Raw genomic sequence first — 26,705 nt, forward strand, 5'->3', positions numbered from 1 at the left:
TTTATATTTCTAAATAATAATACATATTTTAAAAAAAAAAAGTTCTGTTGGCACAATATTAATTGATATGGCAGTTTGGTTTGTTAGTAAATGTGAGAACATTGATTAATTACATTGTTTAGCTACATCCGAGTGCATGTTGCTATTCAACTTGTTACAACTTTAGACATTCTCGTACTTAATATGATAAATTTCTTTGCTAAAAATGACAATCTATTATGTACTTTAATTTCTTATTTTTAGTAATGTTATTGATATTATTAAATGTGTGATAAAATATATAGAAAATAATTTGCGATAAAAGGTTTTCATGTGGTATTATTAAAGCATAATAATAAAAGTGAGAAAACTTTCTCGTAAGAGAACTAAAAGAAAAAAAAAATGTTACGAATTAGTAACATAAATCATCAGGAACACACATTCAGATTTCGTGTCATTGATGTGAAGAGTGTAAGGTGAAAATTAACTGAAGAAATCAAGTGTCTAGTTGAAGAACTGTATCTTCTCTGTGCAGAAAAATTATTTATGTGTAAGAATGTGGAAGTTGGATGAATTTAAATATACATGCATATCATTTTATGTTTGGTAACACGCAAGTCTTTAAATCTGTGCAATCGCTTGAAATAGACAGTGGAAAGAAGAAAAAAAATTAAAAGTTTTAGGTGCGGTATGCTGTTGCTCTCAGTCTTATAAAATCTTTCTTTCTTTTTTTCTTTTTCTTTTTTTTTTTTTTTTTTCTTTTCTCATTCTGTCTCTTCTTTTTTCGCTCGTCCATCATGATTGTCACCAGTCTTTTTTTCTGTGGATGATAACTGAAAAAATGTGAAGGGTGTCACAGTGTTCACTTTAAGTTTTGTAATTGTTTGTGATTCGTCAAGGATGATTTATTATAAACAAAAGAAAATTGAAATTTAAATTCTGGGAGGGAAGTGTATTGGCTAATGACGAGTGCAAGATATAAAATAATTATTTGTAACATGAACTGTAGTTACTGGATAGAAACATATGAACTGTAGTTATTGAATAGAAAAGATTATCTTCAAGCGTGATGGTGGCTAGAATAGAGAGGATATGGAGGAAGAGTCTTCTTATAAATGTCATGCACTTTTTTCCTATCACATGACTAATTAAATGAGAAATATACTGAATTCCCGCATTGTTTTTGTTTTTTAGAATGTCATACTCGAAAGTATAATCATAGAAACATTCTATAGCATACAGCATACAATATGATTGTAAATAGAAAGCTTTCTTCTATTCGTTCATATGTATACAAGTTGCAATTTATTTTGATAACGTTCCCTAAAGAAAATTAGATTCAAGCAGGCCAAGGAAAAGATGGTTGGAACAGTTTAAAAAATACACATACTTTGAGTCTGAAACAAGCCTAAAGCATGATGAAGATGATGATAATACCTGGTTTAGGTGATGGGCTGTTAATTGATACTCATATGACAGGTATAACTGTGAATGATTATTGTGCTTAAATGTTTAAAAAAGTTATTTCGTACTGTGCATAAAAAGTTGTGTTCTGAGAAGAGTGAATTTTGCTGTATCAGTTTTACTCAGTTAAATTCATTCTGAAGTGTTAGTGCAAAATTTATATTTGTGTTTGTCTTAATAGAATGACAGCTTTTGAATTATGTATTTGATTATTTGTTTTCACTCTTTTTGATATAGTTAGCTCAGTATGCACAGTTGTCTAATTTTTATGCTTGTGTTAATTATATATAAAGTCCTAACTTAAAATTTTAAAAACAGAATTTTAACCGTTCATTAATATACATTTTCAGTTTAATAAATTTGTCACTTATTACAAAATATAATTGAGCTTCATGCATGTATTTTTTTATTATAGTGTTATTTTGTACTGAAAGGTAATGGGTATTCTATGATATGTTAAGTTTAAATATGAGGAATAATAATTTGTGTTCCTCACATGATTCAGAGGTTTATATTAGTTTTGGTGGTATGCAGGCAACAAATGAACATCCTGCGAGATTCAGGCAAATGTCAGGGCGTCAACGACATACTTCCACTGGTGCAAGTACGAGATGTGATGCAGTTCATGCCACAGATGAAATACATGTTCAGTCGGATGAGTGCCGGTGGTGAAGAGAACCCTTCAAAGCGTCAGAGAACCAGCTAGGACATGGCCTGGCCCGGGTCCATGCCAGCAGCAACGGCTTGGCATGGACATGCTGGGTATGGGTGGTCGCAGCATTATGGTTTGTAATGACATCATGAACATGAAGCAAATTTTAATGCATAGAGAACGAACCATAAAATGGTTGAATGGCTTAGTTACAAATGTAAATGTTCTGAAAGTTGTTTATTTTTTAAATGGACTCACTTTGTTTTTTCAAGTTGGTAACCGACATGTGTCAAGTTAAGGTTAAGAATAATTTATTATAGAGCGTATTTCTAATAACACATTTGTACTTTTATTAACACTACTACTTAATGAGTCATATTTATTATAATTATTATCGTACCTTTTTCTTTCACCTTGAAAGGTGGAAATGTCTTATTGTTCATAGTACTAAAATTGGAATGTGCAAAATAAGAATTGAAGAGTGAATCATTTTGTACAAAATAATGAAATACGCATCTTTCAAAGTATTGTTAAACAATGAAACTAAAAGGTATTTTTTTTTTTTTTTTGGAATACTTGATATACTGATATTGCTTTTAAGGATACATACAGCAGTAATCTAAAGTTCATCATTAGAAATGAAATGTGTCTATACCGAGATCGAAATTACCACTGCTTATTATTAATACGACAAATAGTTATACTTCAAATTGTATTAATTATAACAGAGGAATATCTTTTTCAAGACAAAACTATTGCTAGAATGGATTACTTTTAATTTAAATAAACAACATAGGCAGTATTAAAATATTTGGTAACATAATATTGTTCAGAATTTGAGGTTTAAGCATTGTGGTGTAATTTAATACTCCAGGTTTTTAAAATATGAGGTTCGTTTGCCATAAAATTAAAATTAAATATTTAAATTTCATTGCAAGGTAATGATTAATAAATTAGAGCTTGTAAATAAAAAAATTGAAATGACATAGTTCAATAAATCAGAAACATGCAGTTTTTTTGGTGAATAATGCAAATTATGGGTACCAGTTTTAAAAAACGATGTTACATTCTGCATATTGAATTGCAATTTTGTAAACTCGAGTTCAGGAGGTAGGTCTGGTTTGGAAAAACAATATTTATGCTGAAAGGAACATGATTGAATTTAAGTTTATGAGACATTTGTATACTTATAATTAATCTGATTAAAATTTCTTAATAACTTCATATCAGAATATGTGAAAGAGAACTTTGTTATAATTTTTACCTTTATTCAAGTTTGTTATGTCTGGTTTCAAAATATTTAAAATTGAGTGTTCAGTTTTGATAAAGTAAAGCCGTGTAAACCATGTATTTATTTTATTCTCTCATCTCTTACTGTTCATTTCCAATTTTTGCAGTTAAATTGCTTATTTGATTATATACTTTTCTCTTGTTTACATCTCTCTTCACATATACGGTAACAACATACCCATTTTTTAGTGAAGAAATGACAATATGTAATATTCTGTCATTAAAGTCATATAAACCATATATCTCTGCTTTCATCTCTGTTGTATACATTCTTACAGTCTCTCCATTTAAATTACAGAATTTATTATATACTTGTTGGTTGTATCACCTTTGTTCACGTATTCAGTAGTAAACATGTTCAGTTTACCAATAAAACTGCATTATTCATTGGAGAAGTGACATATAATATTTTGTGTTATACATGATCGTATTTGTAGGGAAATTGAGCTCTCTATAATTTCATTCTATGTTAAAATGGCTGTTTATTTGCCAGACATGCAGTAATCATGTGAAAGTTTAGGGCAAATGAATTTTGTGTATTACGTTATATGTTGGCAAAGTTCATTTTAATTTGAACAACTTTCAGAAGAGATGCAGCTAGTGAATAAGCCAGTGCATTGAATAATGCTGTAAGAAACAACCCAGATAAGACATTATACGAAATATGAAGAGTGATAGTGTTTACGTAAAAGCGATATAGAAACCTTAAACTGCGTGTGCAAGTGATCAATAATATCATGTATGCATAACGGATAGGATGTGTGGTAGATAATCTTATGTTTATGGTGTAAATATTATAAGTTGTATCAAAGCGAGTGCTTTTTTATTAACTGTTTCATTTATTTATTTTCCAGTTTCTTCCTCCTCCCATAAATGCTGTTAGTTATAATTGATCATTTATTATGCTGAAGCTGTAATATTTTTTTGTCCTTCATCGTCTATAACTTATTTAACTTCATAATGGCATTTAATAGTGAAAAGAATTACCTGTTTCGCTTTTTTTTTCTCGTGGGGGGAGGGGAGCAAGGGTTGAATTTTGACAAAAGGTGGGAAGAGTTTGACAATGTTAACAGCATTTTTGCAAGTAAATAGTAAATAATAAGCATTTTATTTAATGCCAGTTAATTCTGGAAGTATCTTATGTTTTAAACTAAGTGTTGCAGATCTTAGTTCAGTTTACAGTTATATTGTATTCTGATTTATGTAAATACGCTCTTCCCTAATTTTATCAGAATTAGGTGTAATTAGTTTTTTTCATTTTTAAATATCCCGTATGGCAATCCAAGACACTGCCAGTCTCCACCAAGATGCCTATCTGTGTGTAGACTTCTGAGGTCCGCAGAAAAGTGTGACAACTCGATGTAAAGTAATTTATACACAAATATATGAAACTTAAGTTCAGATTTGTTGTCATATGTTCATACTTTGCCCTTTATGACAAAGGGAGCACATTTTTACATTCATATTTATTGTTGTAGGAAGTATGAGTCTTTTTTTTTAAAAACAAAATTCATGATTTACATTGAAATGTTTTATATGTTGAAATTTAGTTTTAAGTTTTTTTGATTTAGTAATTTACTATGGCTCAGTTATTCATTGAAGTATATTCATCAGTCATTTAATTTGGCAGGCAGTTGTCAGAGTACATTAATAAAATTATTGGTTGGTTGCTATTGCTCAGTTTCTTGGAGTACTTCCATACGCCTTCTTGCATCCCAGCAGCACTTAAGTTTGTAAAATACAGAATAGGCCTATTCATTATCCTCTTCTAGATACTAAAGAAGATAGATCCTTAAAAGTTTTCCATAAGTGTCATCTGTGTTCTATCTCTTGGGTAATGAAGGTTGTAATTATAACGAAGTCCAAATTTGTGGGATAAATAGTGACATGCATTCCGTCATCAAGTTGAAACATCATACCAAGGGTAAGAGCAAAGCGTATGTATGGCTTATTAAGAGCTGATAACTTAAATTACATTAGTTTGTAAATTGTCATCTGATCACAACATAAGAGCACCATTGGTTTTGTAATATGAAATTTAACAAAGTGAAATATATCTTAAAAAGTACATTTTTATGCCAGAATGATTTTACTGCAATAAGCACATACACATTGTCGATTCTGACTGATGGTTTGAGAAATGTTTGATTGCATTTTAATGACCATCTTTCACTTGATATGTGTCTTCCAATTGAAAGTTTCCTAAATCAAGCAAGTTCCTCTGGTTTAAAATATAATTCATGTCTTAAAAAGCTGTACCAATCAATTGACGTAATGATAAACTAGATAACTAATATACATAAGAAATTTAGTATACAGAGTGTCAAGAAATATTCCGTATTGTTTTACTTCAAAACTGTCCATTTGCCCCTTAAGAATAAATTTTAACTTTCCCTTTGTACAAAGTATAAAGAAAAGAAGGTAGTATGATGCTCTAAATCATCTATTTCTATATTTTTTCAGAAATGTTTTCAGCATTTGTAATAATGCAAAACTGGTTTTGGTCGTTCCTTTGTATGTCTTAGTAATTTTTTCTTAATTATAGATCGGATTTTGTTCATATTCGGTATTTATGACTCATTTTATCCTGTACTGTGAAGAACCATTTCGGGGTTTAGCAAAAGATTTTCCTTGTCATCTTTTTTATCACTTAGAATAAATTGATGATGAGACTGTGAAGTAGTATTGGTAAGTAGAAAATAATGTTTCGTTAAAAAATGAATTGTTTCATTCATTCATAGTGTTCTGCCCAAGGGTAGTTCTTTCATTACAAATCCAGCCAAAGTAGGTAGCAGAGCTCTTATTATTTTAGGATAATCAGCCTTGCTTTAAACCCATTAGTTAAGCATCATTGAACCAATAGATCAAGATTTATGTGTATTTATATTGCTTTTAAATGCTAATTTTCGTAACTATAAAAGTAATATTTGGTCACAGTATACATACAACTCTTCTATGTGAATTTCCGCAAAATTAATTATTATGTACTTAAGCTATATAATATTTTCGGGATTATAATGAATGCCTTTCTTGTGTAATCCAGAAAACGAAAAATTATATTCTATTTGGGTAAAATTTAAAAGATTTCATTTATGTATATGTTTTGAATAAGAATTGAAGAAAATAAACTATAAACAGTAGTATCATTCACAGCATGATAAAGGAACTGAACTGTTAAAAAACCTTTACAAAATAGAAGAAATTATGTATCTGACACCAGTTTGTTTTCTCCCTGGAATCTGATGGAACCTTCCAGAAATGTTTATTCATGATGTTTCTCCTTAAGTAATTGGGTACATTGAACTGTGCAGTAAAATTGTTTTTGTGCAGAACTATTTTTTATAATTGTATATAATAATTTTTTTCGTTTATTTTATTATAACTACTACTTCATATAATGCAATTAATTGGTTCTATTTATCCTGCAGACTTCATAATGTATTCTGTGAGACTTCTTCATGGAGCCCGCGAATTTTATATAAAAGGTGAGGAAGATATTTTATTTTCGAGACCAATAAAATAAGATTTGTAGATACATGACAACACTTGAGCAATTTCGCTAAGCCAGAAGATAATTGCATAATGCATTATTATAGTCAACCACAAGTATTTACGGTTGCTAAGATCTCACACTTTTCCTTCTTCTCACAGCAAACTTACCCTCCTGTTATCCTGATGGGCTGGGGACCGGTTCTGTTGTAAAAATCTGAACTTTCGACACTACAGAGATAAAGCCGAAAATTCAGTGTCTTGTCTAAGCTTGTGCTATGTTCTTCTGTATTATATATATATATATATATATATATATATATATATATATATATATATATAGATAGACACACACACACACACACACACACACACATATGCATAACTGGGTGCCTAGTCCAACTTGTGATATGCTGTTCTGTACTGTTTGTGTAGGATTCTTCTTCAAATATACAATCGTCTATGACTCAATTGTTACCCTCTCTGCTTTTCATCTTTCCATCATGATGACTTGGGTTTGATCTCTATCTGGGTCATGAAGGAATTTTGTGGACAAAGGCACGAGGAGCTTTTCTCGGGATTCTTCCATTTCCCCTCACCATTATCATCATTCCACCAATTATCCAAAATCACCCTTACTCTGCAAGGTCCTGAGCCAGACCTCCACAACAAGTAAAAAAATGGTTGACAATTGTACACATTTGTATTTTGTCGTTCATGCAATAACTCCCATGTGCAAAATATAAATTTTTTTAGTAGGAAGAAAAAACACATTTATTCAATCTATGGCAGTGGTACGTAGAAGGTTGTGAATTCTTACATTTTCGAAAGAAAGAAATATAATTGCATATAGGAGATTTTATTATTTGCTGTATCACTATTTAAGTTATTTAATAGAGCAAAAATCTGAAAAACAATATATATGTCACATAGGAGTTATTGCAGGAACAATGACGGTTTAATAAAGACATACTTCTTCAGGTATGCCTCATAGTCGAAATAGGCCTATATGTAGCCAGACAAAAGAGGTAGTTTTTAATGTTTACACATATTTTGAAGATCTTTCTAGCAGTGAGTCGCTCATTATTACTTCCGTATTCAATGAAATTCAAGAGGTTACAGCAAGAGCTTGTGATGTTCCTTCGAACTTTGTAGGAAATACTTGCGTTGAAGTGAATGAGTCTCTAAAAGATTAACCATGCCCCTCTTTTCGTTCTACTCGCCTCATGACTCGCTTTCCTTTGCATAGCTCGTCCATAGTTTTTCTCCTGACTGTCTTGTCAGCCATTTCTGTCATGTTTGTTTCGTCAGTCATTTTCCTTCGTATAGTCTAATTTCCCCTTATTTTCTCTTCAATCAATTTACCATTATTAAACTCGTTACTTGTATTTTCTTCATCTCACCTATGTTTCTTCAGTCATTTTTCTCTTGTTCAGATTAATTCAATTCCCTTTGTCCCTTCAGATATTTCCCTATTAAGAGGACACTGTGGTGAAATAATAGTGAAAAATTAAGAAAATCCACTTAAAAATATATTGTGACTCTCTATTTAGACCGAGCTCAAAAAGCTAATTAATTTATGTTCCCATGACTATTTTGAAGCTTTTGAGCTAATATAAACTAAAACTTGTGAAAATTGTGATGCAAGGAGCCTTTTTAGTGATGTCATTATAAAATACATTTAAAAAATATCATTTCAAAACTATTAGCCCTAATGGCACCAAATTTTGTACAGTTGATAGTATTGTAGATATGTTTATGTGGTTTAAAATTCATAAATTTTGGATGAAAATTGTAAAAGATTTAAAACTCACATAAGTGTCTCCTTAATATTCTCAGCAATCTGTTATGTCGTGCCATCTTGTGAGTCGTTCTACTCTAATCATCCAAGATTTCAATAACCTTTTTTTTTTAATCATCTGTTACCACTTTTGCCCCAATCATTTCATCATTTCTGATAATCTCGTAGTACTGGTAGCATAGCACTAACAGTAGCTTTATTTTGCCTGGCAGAGTTAAGGCCATAAGGCCTTCTCTTCTGTTCAACCAGTTTGAATCATATACATGAAATACATAAAATACATAAATTAGAAAACTGTCTCAGAAACCGTGTTTCAGAAATGATAAGACGATAGCTAGTAAATGATGAATGAGCCATGAAAAGGAAATTGAAGAGGCCCTCAAGAGTGAGCTGACGAGATGAACACAAGAAAAGTGACGAGACTATTTTTTGCGTTGTAACTTGTAAACAGTGGTGACTTGTGATATTTTTTGTATGTAGGATATGAAATGACCAAGACAGAAACTAGTAGTAATAATAATAATAATTGAGTATGTAAAATTAATACAAGTAGGTCTCTGTTAGTCTTTGACTCACCATTCTGGAACTAGCAATTTATTTGTAGTGAAGTTCGATTCTCCTCCCCTTCTTAGTTGCGAAGATGTTGATCAATTTATCATGGAAGTTATGATTTGTTCTGAGTTCACTGAAGAATATTTTCTCGATAGAAATTAAGGCTAGTCAGTTGAGTCGATTCTGAGCTATTGAATTTATACAGTAATTTTTAATGTGCTTTAATGCAGAAAAGCTCCTTTTGGCTGAGGTGCTTGTAGCAGAAATTGTCAATACAAGTTTAACGAGTTTCGATAACTCAAAGTATCACTCAAGTCATCAGTCACTATCTAACTATACAAGTTTGACATGGACTCTAGTTTGAACGAGGTACTGTAAATATATGAAAGTTCAGATTTAAGGCCTTGATGTTCAAAGTAATCCAATAAGGAGATTCCATAAGATTATTAAGAAGATTATTGGAGAAAACAATGGAGAACACTGCAAATTTGTTGAACTCTAAAAGATCAAAATATTACATGCATGAATATCAGAGAATCTCTCCTGAATATGGACCAAGAAATTATCAATTAAATGAATACAATCATGCTTTCTAAGTTAATTATCAATTAGTTCTATGTATAATCGACAGTGTGCAATTTAACGTCAGGAACGCAATTTGTCTTTTGCCATCTCTTTTTATTGCATTTATTAGACTAAGTATTTGATTCAGAAGGTGTCAAAATCGTCACGCAAGTTCCTTAAGAATTGTTTGAACTCATCAATTCTTTTCTGGCAATGAATTATGTCAAAAGCTTTTTTTTTCGGAAGAATTTGGAAGAGAATATGTGTTTTCGGCAATACTAGATGAAACACTTGCACTAGAAAGTTGAATTCAACATTAACGAGATTATTCTTAAACCCAGCTGCACAGTATCTTGTTTCTGGGTTAAACATCGTAACATTCTCGGTAATGTAATCTAACAGTTGAATTAATTCTTCCTTGTTATTGAAGATCATTTCAGCTAGCCGATTATGGTACAACCATCTAGTTGAAGCCACAGAAAGGAAATGGCATTGAACAATATCATCAAGTGCATGAGTTCTTTTGGACGATTGAGAAAATAATGATGCATAACTAGAGACTGTATTGAAGATTTTGCACGTTCTAATACTTTTGACACAATCTTGCAACATTAAATTTAATTTATGTGCATAACACACAGTAAACAAATCCTTGGGACACTTAACCAGTCCATACGTTTGTATTGTCCATACGTTTGTGCAATTAATTTCTTGCTACAGTTAAATTCTTGTAAAAAGTAAATGATCAAATACAATCTCAGGATATTCTTTCGGTTATCTTGTCATTTGAAAGTCTTACCTGTTAATTCTTGTATTTTATTATAGCCTATGTTATTTATTTTTATGTAATTTTATTTTTTGTACTATATCACTTTAAATTATTTATTATTTCGTTTATTCTATTCTTTTAAAATGGCCAATGAACTGCATTTAAGGAGGCTACAAGGGTACTTGAAAATTCGTATTGTAGTCTCTGACAATATCTCCACCACCCAAAAAGAAGGGTCATAGATAGGATACATGGCCACATCCTCATACTGTGCTCCAACCACGAGAAAGTCTTTGTGGGATGAAACGGAGCGGGGTAATGCTGTGAATGAATGTTGATGTCATAAGATATAAGGTCACACACGTGGGTACCCGTATCTCTATTGCACAGCATAAACAATAACATTGTTACACACATATTTATACTACCCTAGTTACAAAATTAGATCATTGTTAATCTCCTGGTCTTTTAATCCCTCCATATAGGATGCAGGAGAGCGCATGGTTTTTAAACTGACATTATAAGGATAATATTATCTATCTACTTCACTCCAATAGATGACGCAATAGTAAGCACATTCCTTTCACGGTTGATCTCCTGGTTGGAGAACAGTACACTGTTAAAGCCAAGCCATACCCCACCCTCTGCACTCTCCCCTGTCTGCAACTTCACTGCTAGAAAAAAACCGTTTGCTGTAAGATATTTGGATGGTTCCTTGGAAAGTATTCTTAAGGTCTGAGTTGTGCAGTGGCAACAACTCATGACAAAGTGGAAATTTGAAGGAAATTATTACATTGGGATGCATTAAAAATCAAAATCTATAATTAAAATGTTTTCTATCCTCAGAGGCACGAAATTAAACTGTAGGATCATCCTCATATCCTTCATGGAGGAATTGCCACTGCTTGTAAAGGGAAAAGTTCATGAGAGTAGGTAAGTGAGTAAAACAGCATTCTGCCTTGAACACTTCAGAAGTCTGTGTTCCACTATAATTCAGTGAAAGAAATGCATATATGGTGAAATTGAGTACATAAAAATTAATATTTTTAATATTTCTGTCACTACAGTGAGTAAAAAGTATTTAATAAATCTGATATTTTCTAAATTTATATCTTGAACTTTTCAGTTTATTTTTTTGTAAGATATGTAGCTTTAAAATAGTCTCCAGGTACCCAAGTGTTGATTCCACCAATTTTGAAGTTTCAGTTGAGAAAATATGATCCATTCCTTCTGAGGAAAGGTGAGGTAATTTTTGTTTGAAATTATTCTTCTTGATTTTTCTTTCTAGAATATTGAACATATTGTTGTTTTCTAATGCCAGGCATTTGACAATGAAGTCATTTGACCTCTTGCACTCCAATATTTTTCAAAGATATTATCATGACCAGCCACTAAAGCACAGATTTTGAGGTGTTCCGAATCCATTTCTTGGTTTGAGTTGCACAATGGACAGTTAGGGGACTGATATATTCCAATTCTATGCAGGTGTTTGGCCAAACAATCATGGCCTGTTGCCAATCTAAATGCAGCTACAGACGATTTTCGTAGTAAATCGGGAATTAACTGTGGATTTTGATGCAGAGAGTTCCATTTTTCCCTTGGGATTGTGTTATCAAATTTGGTTTGTTGAAGTCTAAGTATGTAGATTTAATAAATCTTTTCACAGAGTAATACGTAGATTTAGTAACAGGTCTGTAAGTAGCAGTGCTGCCCTTCTTTGCTAAAGCATCCGCATTCTTGTTTCCCAGGATTCCACAATGGGATGGTATCCATTGGAATACAATTTTTTTATTGAGTGATATTAATTGAGAGAGCATTTTAGTTATTTCTGCTGTTTGAGATGAAGGTGTGTGTTTAGAGACTATTGATAGAATAGCTGCTTTGGAGTCTGACAATATAACTGCATTCGTAAATTTATTGATGTGGCATAGAAGATTCCTGAAACTTTCCCTTATTGCAATGATTTCACCATCAAAACTTGTTGTTCCATATCCAAGAGATCTATAAAGTGAGAAGAGACAGCACGTAACACCTGCACTGGCACCTTGTTCTCTGGAGATCCAGGATCCGTCGGTGTATAAATGAAGCCAGTTTTGTGGAGGGTACCTAATATTAATTGTCTCTAAAGACAATTGTTTCAGTGTTTACTTCTGATTTCAGTATTTCTTCTGTTAAATTTAGATTATATTCTATATTTAATAGAGTTAAAGGGTTTGGTTTAATTTGTAAGTTTTCTTTTAAATTCGGAATATTGATTTTCTGTTTTAATTCTTGAACAATGGATATGAAACTTTATTGAGTTTTCAATCTACAGAGAGGACTGTATGAATGCCAATTGTTTCCTGGTAATCTGATAAGTTTTTTCATTGTCTTCTATTGTCATTTTGATGCTGTTAATATTAGTGAGGAATCTCATAGAATCTATTGGAGTTGTTTTGATTCCACCAGTAATAAGTCTGAGAGCTTGGTTTTGAACATATTCTGTCGTTTATGAAAGGTGAAGTAATTAAAATTTCTCCGCAGTATGTCAGCACTGGCTGTATAAACATTTTGTATGTAGTGTTCAAAGTATTCCTAGAGCATCCCCATTTCTTTCCTGCTATTCTTTTTCCCTATTGGCTGAAGATTCTACTAGTCAAGTTCACAGTCTTTCTACACGCATTACTTAGTATATGATTCAAGAATATTAAATTTGCCTTCATATGTGACATTTCCAAAGCCTATGGTGAATTACAGACCTCTATTTCTGTTGATTTTGTTAACTAAAACTTCCTATGGGGCATACAGAATTTTACAATGTACTGCAAATTGAGCTTTGTGAAACAATCTCTTTCTACAGGAATTTTCGAGTAAAGGGTTTTCTTTTATTTCTCAGTAACTCTTGTTTGTCATATTCATTCAACTTTTTCATTATTCATATCATCTTCTGTTATTAGACTATGTCTAATGCATAGCATATCCGAGATAATACTAAGGAGAAATTATCTCAGTATCACGTGACATAGTGCGGTAGCAGTTGGGGTTTTTCTCGGGGTTCTCCTGTTTTTCCCCATATTAGGCATCTGCATCATTCCGTCACCATTTATCCATTTCGTCGTCATTCCATAGCATTCCCTGATCGCCAGCTGGCCTAGGGCCTGGGGTGTGGGAGAGGAGGGTTGCCTTCTCAAAACCTGGGTATGCAGTGAATCTTAGTGTAATGAGCTGGTGTGTGGGTTTGGGAATGTGCCTAGCTTGATGGCTAGCACAATAGATCGTAACAGGTGCAGTGCCCCTCCCCCCTCCTGTAAATTCCAATTTCAATAATTAAGGGGCCACACACGAGATTGGGTCTGCAATGCAAGGTAGTGCAAAATGGATCATTGAAATTATCTTGACATTGTATGCAGTACATTCTTTTGGATGTGCATATGAAGAGTACAGGCGTAAACAATCAAGTACATAATTTTTGTCCTGAGTAAAGTAAAACGAAATATATAAAAATTAATGTTAACATAAAGAATGTTTTAAATATTGTAAATTGTAGTTCACAATATCAAAGCACCAACATAATCTTATAAAAACACAGTTATAATATTTGCTGGTGTATAAGTTGCAGCCTCCTTTTTCGTACACATTTTTGAGGGGAAAAAAGTATATTTCTGAATATTATAATTTACGTATTTCAAATATAAAGTAATATGTAGATCTACATTCAACAAATACCTAATCTAACTAGTAAAGAATGCCTTTTTACCTTCAAACCTCTCCTAAATGAGAATCTGTTTCCCTATGCTACAAATTGTCCTCTGTACCATCCAGTACATTACTAAACTAAAAGCCAGGTTATGAATCGACTAAACCGGAAACAGTGTTCTGTTGCTGCCTTTCTGAGCTCTATTGCCACATAGTGGCGTGAGATTCAAAGCATGTTCAGCATTTGTCACCGATACGTTTAAAATAACTACTGTCTATAGTTTTCGATAACACTATCAACAATATTAGTAATTAAAATTACTGTTTTTAAGAAAGCACAAGCTAATGACGCTGGTATGAAATGAGACTCGTAATGCACGTGGTACTGCAAATAAACTGGGAAGTTTGGCTACACTGTCTCCGTAATTCCGTTGCCAGATTTTCGTTAGCAGACGACATTTTCACGTGAGGTCCAATGAAAAGCTCCGTTCTCCTTCCCCCCTCCACCCTGCCATACTCAACGTGTCATCGCTGCGCAGGCTACCCCTCTAACCTGCACTTTCCTCTCGCCCTGCCAACTACTTCCTGTTTAGTCTGTTCATAACCTGGCTTTTAGTATATACTCTTTTTCATGTGACTTGGTTCATGGAGAACATGGATTTTTAGCCGACCTGAACAACATGAGCCATTTGTGCTTAAGCAACATTATCTAGTTGTTTTGTTAAGGCTCAGTCTTTGTTAGTAGTGATAATTTAAATATTACATGCGCTGAGACAAAATATTGTAGCTACAAAGAAAATGAGGCATATGAACTAAGTCGCATGAAAAGCATAATACTACACTTATTTAAACACTGTCTCAGTTCTCACAGCATTCCATGAAGCTTTAACCCATTCACATACTTAACAAAATACTAGACTTTTCCTTTTTTATGATGGTATAACCTCAAAATATGGAAACTGCATTCAGCTCCACTTTTCCTTCATGGAATTCTTAAATGGTTTATTAATACAGACATCTAAAGGTTGAAGTTCACTAGTTAGACCTCCTGGAATTACAGCTGAGCTTTCATTTCCTTGAGTTTATTTTCAACATCTGTTCTGTGAGAATGAAACTAATCCTATAGTAGCAGGGCAGGTTTCTTCAGCAGTTTGCCAGGACACCTAGACCAATTTTATCTGTCTATAACTTCATTTCTTCTCCAACCATCCAGCATTTTGTGTAAACATGTATGAACACTCATTTAGACAATTTTTCTCCCATTGAGGCTAAATAACCTCGTAGTTGATACAGCGTCGTTAAATAACCAAGTGAAATAAAAAAAAAATTTTTTTCTTAGGGTACAGTCTTTTTTTTTTGAAGTCAATAATGGTGGCAATTTTGCCCCATTAACACAGCAGGCTAAAACAACAGTGTAATAAGTTTCTTGGTGCCCTGAAGTTTTAGCAGTAACACTTTTGTGCCCTTGGAATCAGTAGTTTCGTTTGAGGGCACATCAAAAGTCAGAGGAACTTCGTTCATATTTCTTATTTGTGCAAGTTAAAATTTTCTCATTTCGTTGAATTAATGATGCAGTGAAATTCAATAACTTTTTCTTCATATTGAATTGATATCTCTTGTGATTTTTTTGTTTTAGTCTGCATATGTAGCTGGTTTCTCTTCACGAATCTTGAACATTGTGATGTTAATCCAATAAAATCTGAGATGTTCCCTATCATTTTGACTTGATAAATAATCATTTTTGTAGACACTGAAAGTCCCACTTTTCTGTGGCCTAAAATGCAAATATTCAGCTTTGTCTCAAGTTCTGTCCATTTTGCAGTTCCTCTTTGTAGGTTATGTTTACTGTGAGTTGCTTTTTTTATATATCCTGTTTCTCATTCCGCCAAGTTATCATTTTCTTCTTTAAAAGTGGTCCAAATTGCCTCTCTGCATCCCTGTTTCCATGTTTTTTAGCATATGCAATCGCACATAATTTGTATGCTATGTTATACACTTATAACAATAATAATGCTGATGTTTTTGAGCTATAATTTGCCAACAAATTTAAGAAAATTGAACTGCAGAAATTTAATGCATTTGAAAGTCGTTCACAACAATTGGAAAGTTTAAACGAACTGAGCTGTGATTGTCAGTGACAGCTCATGTGCATCCACTAGGTTATTTGTATAGTCAGGCAACTTTCAAAACATAGCACTTCCATTGTTGAGTCACGCATATTTGTTTGTTAAGGCTCAGTCTTTGTTAGTAGTGATAATTTAAATATTACATACGCTGAGACAAAATATTGTAGCTACAAAGAAGATGAGGCATATGAACTAAGTCGCATGAAAAGCATAATACTACACTTATTTAACCACTGTCTTAGTTCTCACAGCATTCCATGAAGCTTTAACCCATTCACCCTGTTTTTCTGACCTATCTTTGAAAAAAAAATCATATGGTCATCTGCTGGCAAATACGGTGTTGCTATAAAGGAACAAAAGGTAATAAGGACCTAAACAATTGTAATCTTAAGTTCTTTTTTAACTTAATAATCAGGCTATTTTATCTGTTTATTTCAAAAGAAATATTATTATGAAGGAAATTTTTAGTTGCAAAGAACAAGTAGAAAATTACTTATTGAATGGAATGGTTGTGAAAAATATGGAAAAATACTTTACTCCCTGATTCACAACATTTCTATCCACAAGTCCCTGTCCCAGGTACTGTTATGAGATGTATGAACAAGTATGGTTCTGAGAGAGTCTTTGCTGAAAATAATTTCTCCAATAGGCAGTATTTTATTTTCACAGGGTAAAGGGATTTGTAAAATTATGACAGAAAAGGATCCCATGACTTAACATATTTTTTGTATCTTCCATGACTATGAAAGGTGTTGGCCTGACACCGACAGTTATGTGCTCAGTTCAGTCAGCTGGTGTTTCGGCTTGGGTAAACTGAGTTTTTAAACCCATGTTCTTATCATTATTCGGGTAACTTAGATTGAAACTAGTGATACTTAATGGGCAAATGAATGTGAAAATTTCATGGCCATGTAATTTTTGTTTTACCTTTGGTATGAAAATATCTCCAGTGACGAACTTATGGACTAAGGTTGTCAACCAGAAAAGTAATGCAGCATAGAAACGAAATCATTAGATCTTTTCTTTACAACTATTTCGTCATAGACTTAAATGTATGCCTTAAATGATAAAACTTGAATAATGACATTTGAGATTTTACAACACATATTTCGGAAAACGTATTATGTGTCTTTCACGTGTTAAATTGTACATTACCTCGTTAACATGTTTCAGTCTGCTATTGGCCATCCTCAGAACTGGTTGTTGCTGGTCTTGGCGCCTTTTGTTTGTGTTTCCTGTGGGAGTGTGTTTGTGTAGCGTAGTGTGGAGTCTAAAGAGTGTGTGTGTTCTCAAGACACAACTCAATTTCAGAACACACACACACACACTCTGACTCCACATTATACTACACAAACACACCCCCACAGGAAACTCGAACAAAAGGCGTCAAGATCAGAAACAACCAGTTCTGAAGATGGCCAATAGCAGGCTGAAACATGTTAACGAGGAATGTAAAATTTAACACGTGAAAGACACATAATACGTTTTCCGAGGTGATATAGTGTTAAAAGTTGTGTAATCAAGATGTAACACATATTTATTTATATATTGGGTACATGAAAATTCTTCGTGAAGTAAATGCTTATTGCTTGTTGTTCTTCCTTTTTCCTAGTGTTTTAGCTGTGTGCTTTCTTACATAAATTGCTTCAGCTTTGCTCTTGTGCATCTAATTGTTTTACCTGCTTATCATTACTTTTGTGTTTAACGGGATTATTTAGTTTTACAGCTTCAATTTCTTTGCTGACCCTGAATTTATTGCAGGTTGGCCAAGTGTCTGATTGTGGATAACCAAACAAAATATTAAACCTGGTAATAAAAATGTTCCTATGAAACCCATATGATAATCACGGGCATTTCCAGATGCAGTCAGTGTAACTTTATGCCATTCACTTTCTCTGGAAGATAAAGCTTGGAACTTTGATCTAAACCATAATGGGATTTTCCAACTTTGAAGTGAGTTTGTATGTTCACACACCTTTTCAGTGGCTACTTCTGTCACCAGTTGGAGATTTACCTGTAGTTTTGATTTTTCATTGTTATCATGACTTGGTCAGTGATTTCATGCAGGCTTAAAAATGTTTTGTAACACATTGAAACTTTTACAGATCCATTTCCAATGATCCAAAGCTTTTACCAGTAGGAATGATTGTGGGGATTTGCTTTTTCAGTATTTCTTTATCGGCATCTTGTTACAGGCAGTTTTGTGACAATTGAACTAAGATATGCAAATTGTTTATTTTCCTCTCCTAGTAAGTTGAAGTGTCTTAATTAGAATCTTGTGCTTTTATTTCTTCATATTAATAAAGTGACCCTATCTGCAATTACAATCGTTACCTGTGATACGAGTCATTGCTTGAATATGCATACTTGAATCCTTAATTCATTCATTTGTAGTATGTTTCTTTGCCATGTTTAAATCCATTATATTCCAGGTTTTATCAGTTTCTTTCTAGGTTTAGGACTAAATTAATATTGCTTTCTGAGCATAGTTAACACCACAAATTAGATTCAGGTGAACAGTAAGAAAATAAATCTCTTACAGGAATTATAATATGCTGAAACCAATTTTTTTAAGTGGACTTCGATTGTCCCCCCCCCTCCCCACCTTCCTGGGTATATTAATTTTCATTCCCACCTCCCCATGTTTATAGATGCTAATCAATACTGTGGTAATATAAAATCTTCAAACTTTTTTTTTATGTTTGATTAAACAGTTCCAAGTTCTTTTGGAAATATGGTTACCTTTTACAATCTGCTAATATTATTGGTAATTATTTTCAGAATTTTCCAAGAAAATCTAAGATGAAGTAAATTATATTGTTGGCTATGCATTTATTGCAGTACACACACACACACACACACACACACACACACACACACACACACACACACACACACACACACACACTTCAATGGCCAGATTCTGAAACTACGTAAGTTTCATTTATGTGAAAAGAAAAATCTTATTTTAGTAGATTGCATTACACACGCAAAAAAAGGGGAGGTATCTAAAATTTTTATATTGTACACTTCTCCAACAAATAGAAATCCTATATTCATATTCATATCGACTCTGACTGCTGACATCAAAGAGACGTTACAAGAGCCAAAGGGAAAGCTACATGCCATTTTCATCGATTATACGAAGGCCTTTGACCTACTTGACAAGTCGAAAATAATCGACAAATTGGAAGGCACGATCGGCAGAGACAACTATCTTACAAGAATCATACGATCAATTCTGCATTACAACCAGATAACAGTACAAGATGGTACAACCCACTCCAGGCCCATTCTACAAACAAACGGGGTACTACAAGGATACCCACTGAGTCCACTCTTCTTCAATGTAGCAACTGCAGATGTAATGGGCATGAAGGACAACCATGCCCCAACGAATATCTATATATACGCCGATGACATGGTCGTGACAGCAAAGAACATAGTAGACCTACGGCACACCTTCAACAGACTTGAAACCTGGGCTGACCAAAACGGACTAACGATAAACACGGAAAAGACACTACAGATGACTTTCCGAAGAGGAGGGAAACGGAAGGCTCAAGACACCATGACATAAAAATCACAAACTCCTTCAAATATCTTGGAGTGACATTCCAGACAACAGGAACCACTTTCGGTCTACATGCCTGAAGAAAAAGCCATAGCTGCCACTAGAACCATCAACGACATACGTCACCTACAGGACATATCTGTTGAAGCAGCTATGAAGCTGTTCCATGCAAAGATTATACCCATCCTTATCTATGGCATAGACGTGGTTTGGGAGTATTTAAAGAAAAAAGGATTTGAAAGTGCGGGAAAAAGTCAAAGCCACATATTTGAAAAGGGTACTCGGAGTGTCGAAGTTCATAGCATCCAGGTTAGTCTATGTGTTAACAAGGGAACCCTTTCTGATCGAGGATCTACGGTATTCACTAATTCTGCCTTCCACAGACGCGTACAAGCAACTTCTAGAAGAGAATACACAGCAGAGGAACAACATAGACGACGAGTTCTATGCCACTAGCGTCATGGTCGACCGAAGCTGGACTGGGACTAATCAACGCATGAGGAATGTAGTAACAAGGCTAGCAGTGCATGGATTTCACTTAGCAGTGCATGGATTTCACTTCAAAGAGTGCAACACAACACAATTCCATACAGTGTCCGAGAAGTGTATTTGTAAATTTTGTGGTGCAAGGTGTGTCAAGTACCACATCCTGCAATGTACCGAGTGCCCAAAAACAGTGATTGAACTTAGCACCGAAGACTAACCAACAACCTATGCACACTTGTGCGCATTTCTTCTTTATTATATTCATTTGGGGGGAGGGGGAACAATAAAAGAAGTACATATTTAAAGTTATTTTGTCACACTTCTGTCGTTGTGAAATCTGGCCATGCTTATAAACAAAAGCAAGACTTTGGACAATAATAATAATTATATATATAAATTGAGCATTTGAAGTAGTTCTACACAAGAATTGCAAACATCTCAACAGTATCACTCATCATAAAATTCTTTGAATTTATCAACAATATAAATGTAAACCTATTTCAAATCTGCAATTTTGGTTTCTTTTATTGGAACTTTGCCTACAGGGAATGCTTTACTAGAGAACAGCTCAACTAGCCCAGTCTTTCTAAGCAGGAATGAATGCATGTTGCTTGGAGCATTCATTTTTCACTTGCTTTGATTAATTCTTTCATTCCAGATGTACATTCGAAGTACTGAAATTGTGATATGTTAAATTACACTCTCCCATGACAGAGTTTGTTTTGTTTCAAGTGAGATTGTCGATCTTTTGTAGAATCTAGTCCACCAGATGAAACACCCAAGGATATCTTCACTATCTACCTTGATTAGGGTGAAAGATGATGTCTTCGAGGCATTTCATCTAGGTCACATATTCACATCTTTCACTGTATAGATTCTATCACATCTCCAGTAAAGACAATCTCACTTGAAACAAAACATAAAATTCTGTCATTGTCGATTTCTGCATGGCCTCTGATACAGTATAGGCAGATGTGAGCCCTGCTCTTCTCAATTGAGTTTCTTATAGCAGTGACTATGGGATGAGCGTTATACTTATCCCTAATAGCAGTAATGGAGGTCAAGGAGTCATTGAAAATACGAGCACTATAGTCATTTTTTTGACACCATGATTGTAAAGCAAGCAGCTCAGCTTGGAATATGGTAGATGTAGGCACCAATCTCTATTTTTTATATGACACCTCAGAGTTCCTAGTATACATCACAAAAGCTCACCCAATGCAGGCTGGTTTACACTGTCAACTATACGTGAACCATCAGTGTGGATAGGTAATCGTGATTTTCAGTATAGTGAATTGTCACATGGTCGTGGTAGATTGCAGGATGTCTAAGGTCAAAGAGAGAGAGACCCTGTTTTCTACGTCATGACAGGATATTACTGAGAAACCTTGGTGTTCTTTCTTTAAGCTCGTAAGTTTAGCATTTTGATTTTGCTGTTAGAAAAAGAGGTTCTATTGAGCAAGTAAAAGAGCTCTTTCCATGGAGTTGGCGTGATATTCCATATTATTCTTAGAATGAAGCCTCTTTGAATTTGGCGTAGCTTCTTTTGGGTCCAGCATCTGTGGAGGACATCTTGAAAGGTTGATGAGCAGTATGGCATGAGTGATTCTACTGCTCTGCAGTAGATTATCCTTAGTATCTCAATATTAAGACCCCAATTTGGTCTCATGGCAATTGACAATTCTGCGTGGAGTTTGCTGGCATTGGTTTCAAGGTAACTCAAGTGGCCTCTGAATGTTAGTTTATTGTCCCAATACCACTTCAAGATTTAAAAAAAATATGTTTTATTTAACAACGCTCACAACTGCAGAGACTATTTTCAGCGTCGCAGTGTGCTGGAATTTTGTCCCGCAGGAGTTCTTTTACATGCCAGTAAATCTACTGACATGAGTCTGTAGGATTTAAACACACTTAAATGCCATCGACCTGGGCCAGAATCGAACCCACAACCTCGAACACAGAAGGCCAGCGATATACCGATTACGCTACCCAGGCCGACACTCCAAGATACATTAGGTTATTATTAAAAGTTATTATTCATTGTCTGTTCATACACAATTTTGGATGTTCTAGTTTTCTTCTTCTAGTAATTGTCTTAGTTATTGTTTTTGTTTGGTTGAAGATAAGTTTGTTTTTAAGCCCCCATTGATGTATAAGATCAAGAATGCATTTGTATTTTGGGTTAAGGTGCTCGTGATGTCAGCTCTGGTTAGAAAGAGTGGATCATATGCCAATATGTTGCAGCCATGTAGTAAATGTAGTTTCAGCATATCATCATATAAGATATTCAAAATGCCTGTGCTGTATAAGGCAGGATTCTATGGAAAACAAAAGATTGACAAAATCCCTAGCTGTGCATAGGGATTTTAAAATTCCAGTAGCTTTTTTACTTATCTACATATGGCTTTTAGAGAATCTGGAGGTTCATAGCCACCCTCACATAAGCCCACCATTGGTCCCTATCCTGACCAAGATTAATCCAGTCCATCACATTCTACCTCTCTTAAATCCATTTTAATATTATTCTCTCATTTACGTCTCAGCCTCCCTCAGATCTTCCAACTAATACTTCATATACATTTCTGGATTCATACATATGTGGTACATGCCCTGCCCATCGCAAATGTCTGGATTTGTTGTTTAGTCAACTGTCCAAGGACAGGTATGAACCTCACAAGTGATACCAACATGGCACCACTTATGAGGCAACTAGGTCAGGAGATAATGGGGTAGGATGGCTGGTTCCTTTTCCCCTCCATTGCATACATCACCGATTAACTACACATTACACTAATCAGACTTCTGATGCATACAAACAATTGTTCTTCCTTTGATACATATCGTCAAGTGAGATGTACTGCCTGATAATAGATGTACATAATCAGTCAGAACCTCAGCCAGATTTGTCTGAACTTAATGCTTCTAACTGTGTTAGGTGAAGAATACAACATGTGCTATTCTGTGTTGTGTAACTTTCTCCATTCTCCTGTAACTTTATCCCTCTTAGTTCCAAATATTTTTCTAAGAGCTTCTATTTAATTTTTATTAATTCCAAATCTTAGTGCTTCCACTAGAACACCATAGTGTTTAATCAGCAACTCACAGTTTTGATATCTGTAGGTTCACCTTGTACTCAATGAAGTAATTTCAAATTGTTTTGTCTTCAATCATTGTCACATTTTTTTTATAATATCCTGATTAGAAGGATTTGAAAAATGCACATACAGTGATTCAGTGGTATTGAATTATTATATTTTTAAAGTTATTATGCTTTTACAAGTATGTTCCAATGAGTGTCACTTTGTGTGACTAACAAAATTACAAGAAATTATCTCTATTCTTTGGCTTTTTTCTTTCATCATGTCCTCTTAATGATATCTTGTTTTCGAAGAAGCATAATAATGTAAAAAAACCTATCCTCAAATACTCTATATTCCCCTCTATTTCTTCATGTGGACTCGAAATCACAGACATGACACTTCCCCTTTTGTTACAGAATTCATGCATTGCATATTTTGTCTTGCATACTGAGTGACTCTTACTTTTTTCTTGTTTATCAAGTTTTCTTGAGTTTTTTTGAAACCAGATTTGACAAATATATCTGCAGAAGAAAAAGATTTCTCGAACATTCGGCAAACATAGCAGAATATTGCCTTTTTTAGAAAATGAACAGTGTTATTACCTAATTATGACAGTGGTTAAGAATTTAGTATTGGTCTTATTGATCCAGAATTTATATCACTCAAATTAATTTCAGACTCATAATGAGTATCATTACTGGATATTGCTTTTGCTGAAATAGAGCATACCTGGTATTAAAGGAGTCAGAGGAAGAATTGAATTCACCTGCAGAAATGTAACAAGCTCATGGCTCACTCTTATATTTATAGTAGCAGTTTTAGTAGAAGTAATGTCACTTTTTTTTCCCCTTAAGATTGTGGTTTTGAAACCTTAAAAAAATATTTGTGATATGTTTCATCCTATAGAAATGGTTCTGAAATTGAAGTACCAGACTATTACCAATTTTTCTGTAATGAAATTTTAAAATATGTCCACTTAAAATATGTCGGTAATAAAGTTAAGCTTTGCATAGTATTAATTCACCATACATATTAACAATTTATTACATTTATGTTTTAATATTTCAAGTGCTCAAAAAAACAAGAATGGATTAAATTACCATAACTCATATCACATAGACAATATCATTAAATCAAATATGACAAGCGCACTCAACAACTAGCTGAACTTAATCATTCTAATGTTTGAAATTTAAACTGAAGAAATATTTATTTATTTAATGTAGAGGCATTTGACTGGAGTCATTAGCCAAACAATGATGGTAAGAGGTACAAATACAAATACAAATACAAATACAATATAACAACACAAGCAGAAAGCAGAACACGAAATACTAAAAGCTAATAAATTGATATCAACAGCTCATCATTTTATCTCTGACCTCCCAGTATCTATCCTCAAAAAAACTGGCTGAAAGGGATGGACAACACACACATTTGGAGTCCATGATATCAGCACGACACGCATTGTGAGCTAGCTAAAATTTGAAGGCAATGAAGATGATCAGCCAAGCAGTCGTGGCCAGTTGCCTCGCGAAATTTTGCAACAGCTTCTCTCCTAGGCCAGTCTGGCAGGAGAGATGTTAAGACATCCTTCCATCGTTTATCCATCAGGTTGTGATGGAAAGCTTCTTTCACTCTCCAGTGGATGTTTGTAGCTGCTCTGGTGCAAGGAATCATGTTTGAACTTGACAGGAGGATCTTTTTCTAGCCAGCAAGTCTGCCATTTCATTCCCTGCAATACCACAGTGAGAGGGCAACCATTTTTTTCGTGTTTGTGTGAGCATGGGTCCTTTGAGACAGATGAACGTGCAGGGCGGCCGCAAACGCCGAAAAATGGCTCCAAATGTTGTGTAATGTGGGTGGTGATGTCTGTCAGGGTACGTGATTCGGTACATCTGTGCTCCCTCTCGACCTTTTCACCTGCTTGGCTATACACGAACATCATCTCGGCTTGTTCCTGGAATGAATACCGGACCACTGAGCTTCTATGTTGTTTAAATCACACTATCTGCAACACAAAACGCACACTGCAAGTTATGAGAGAATGTTATCAGTGCCATCTACCGTGAAAACAATGCATTTCTGGACAAAAGGTGATATGAACTTTTGTGCTCCATTTGTGAAGTTTGTTGGTGACCTTAAAACTCATCCTGTATAGTCCAAACTCTCACAACTTAACAGTTTGGTACGAACTTCTTACCTCTGCTTGTAACATCATGTACACTGTGAGTAGGATGTCATAATAATGTAAATATACTTCATATTATGAAAGCTACAGCCTCCTGAAATGAGAAAAGCACGTGGAAGTGTTCCACCCGTGACAACAAGATGCCCCTATAGTAGAATGCTTAGAGGAAAAGGAACTGGCCACCCTACCCCATTATCTCCTGGCTTCATAAGTGGTGCCTTCTTGGTATCACTTGTGGGGTTCAGACCTGTCTTCGGACATTGACTAAACAACAACAGTAGAATGCTTAAAGGTTTGAAGACTGGCTGTTTGCTTTTTAATTATGAAATGTGAAGTGAGAAGAAATACTGCTCCCAATTTGATGACGTTGATAAAGGGTTGATAATTGATTCTCTCTATAAACATCTGGATTCAAAAGATAAGAAGATCTTCACCTACAGTAGATAATTGAAGTTGCTGATGCAAAGAAACATAGGCCTAGGAAAGGTGATGAGTTCTGGGGCCCAATTGTGAACATTATTTAAGGGCCCATTTCATTACTTGAAGTCAATGAGAGGTCTCCCAAATCTTACACTGAAGTTTTAACACCTTACAAATTAGCTCACATTGAATTGTGAAAAATCATAAATGGATTATGGTAAGACTGTCAGCTCTCTCAAGCTGTGCCTTTCATATTCCATTGATGAAATATCCACTACAAGAAACAAATTTACCAACTTTTCTCGTACAGTATTGTGCATAAAAATTGAGTTTTCTTATACAACTGTCCCAGAATAAATTATCAGAGGTGTCATTATTTTCTTCTCTTTACTAGAGATGATGTTTTGACAAAATTGTTATTTTTTTTTAAAAGATATATTGGTTTGACAAGTTAGCATATCGTTGGTGTTCCTGCAATAATTTCTATGTGACATATTTATCGATTTTCAGATTTTTGCTCTATTAAATAACTTAAATAGTGATACAGCAAATAATAAAATCGCCTATATGTAATTATATTTCTTTGTTTCGAA

At 34.0% G+C, this 26,705-nt stretch overlaps 1 protein-coding gene across 5 annotated transcripts in view; it reads left to right on the forward strand.

The window, feature by feature from the left end:
- The window catches only part of LOC138709163 (uncharacterized), a 128,128-nt gene that overhangs the window by 95,432 nt on the left and 5,991 nt on the right, over positions 1–26,705 (forward strand). The window contains exon 8 of one of the 5 annotated variants that reach the window (XM_069839715.1): positions 1,978–4,786. The exons of the other annotated variants lie outside the window; for them this stretch is intronic. Within the exon in view, the coding sequence (XP_069695816.1) occupies positions 1,978–2,149 (172 nt within the window). The 3' untranslated portion in view covers positions 2,150–4,786. Of the gene's footprint in view, positions 1–1,977; positions 4,787–26,705 lie in introns of those variants that run through there. 5 annotated transcript variants of the gene reach the window in all.

The sequence above is a fragment of the Periplaneta americana genome, chromosome 11 (genome assembly GCF_040183065.1).
Source record: "Periplaneta americana isolate PAMFEO1 chromosome 11, P.americana_PAMFEO1_priV1, whole genome shotgun sequence".
Classification (NCBI taxonomy): Eukaryota; Metazoa; Arthropoda; class Insecta; order Blattodea; family Blattidae; genus Periplaneta; species Periplaneta americana.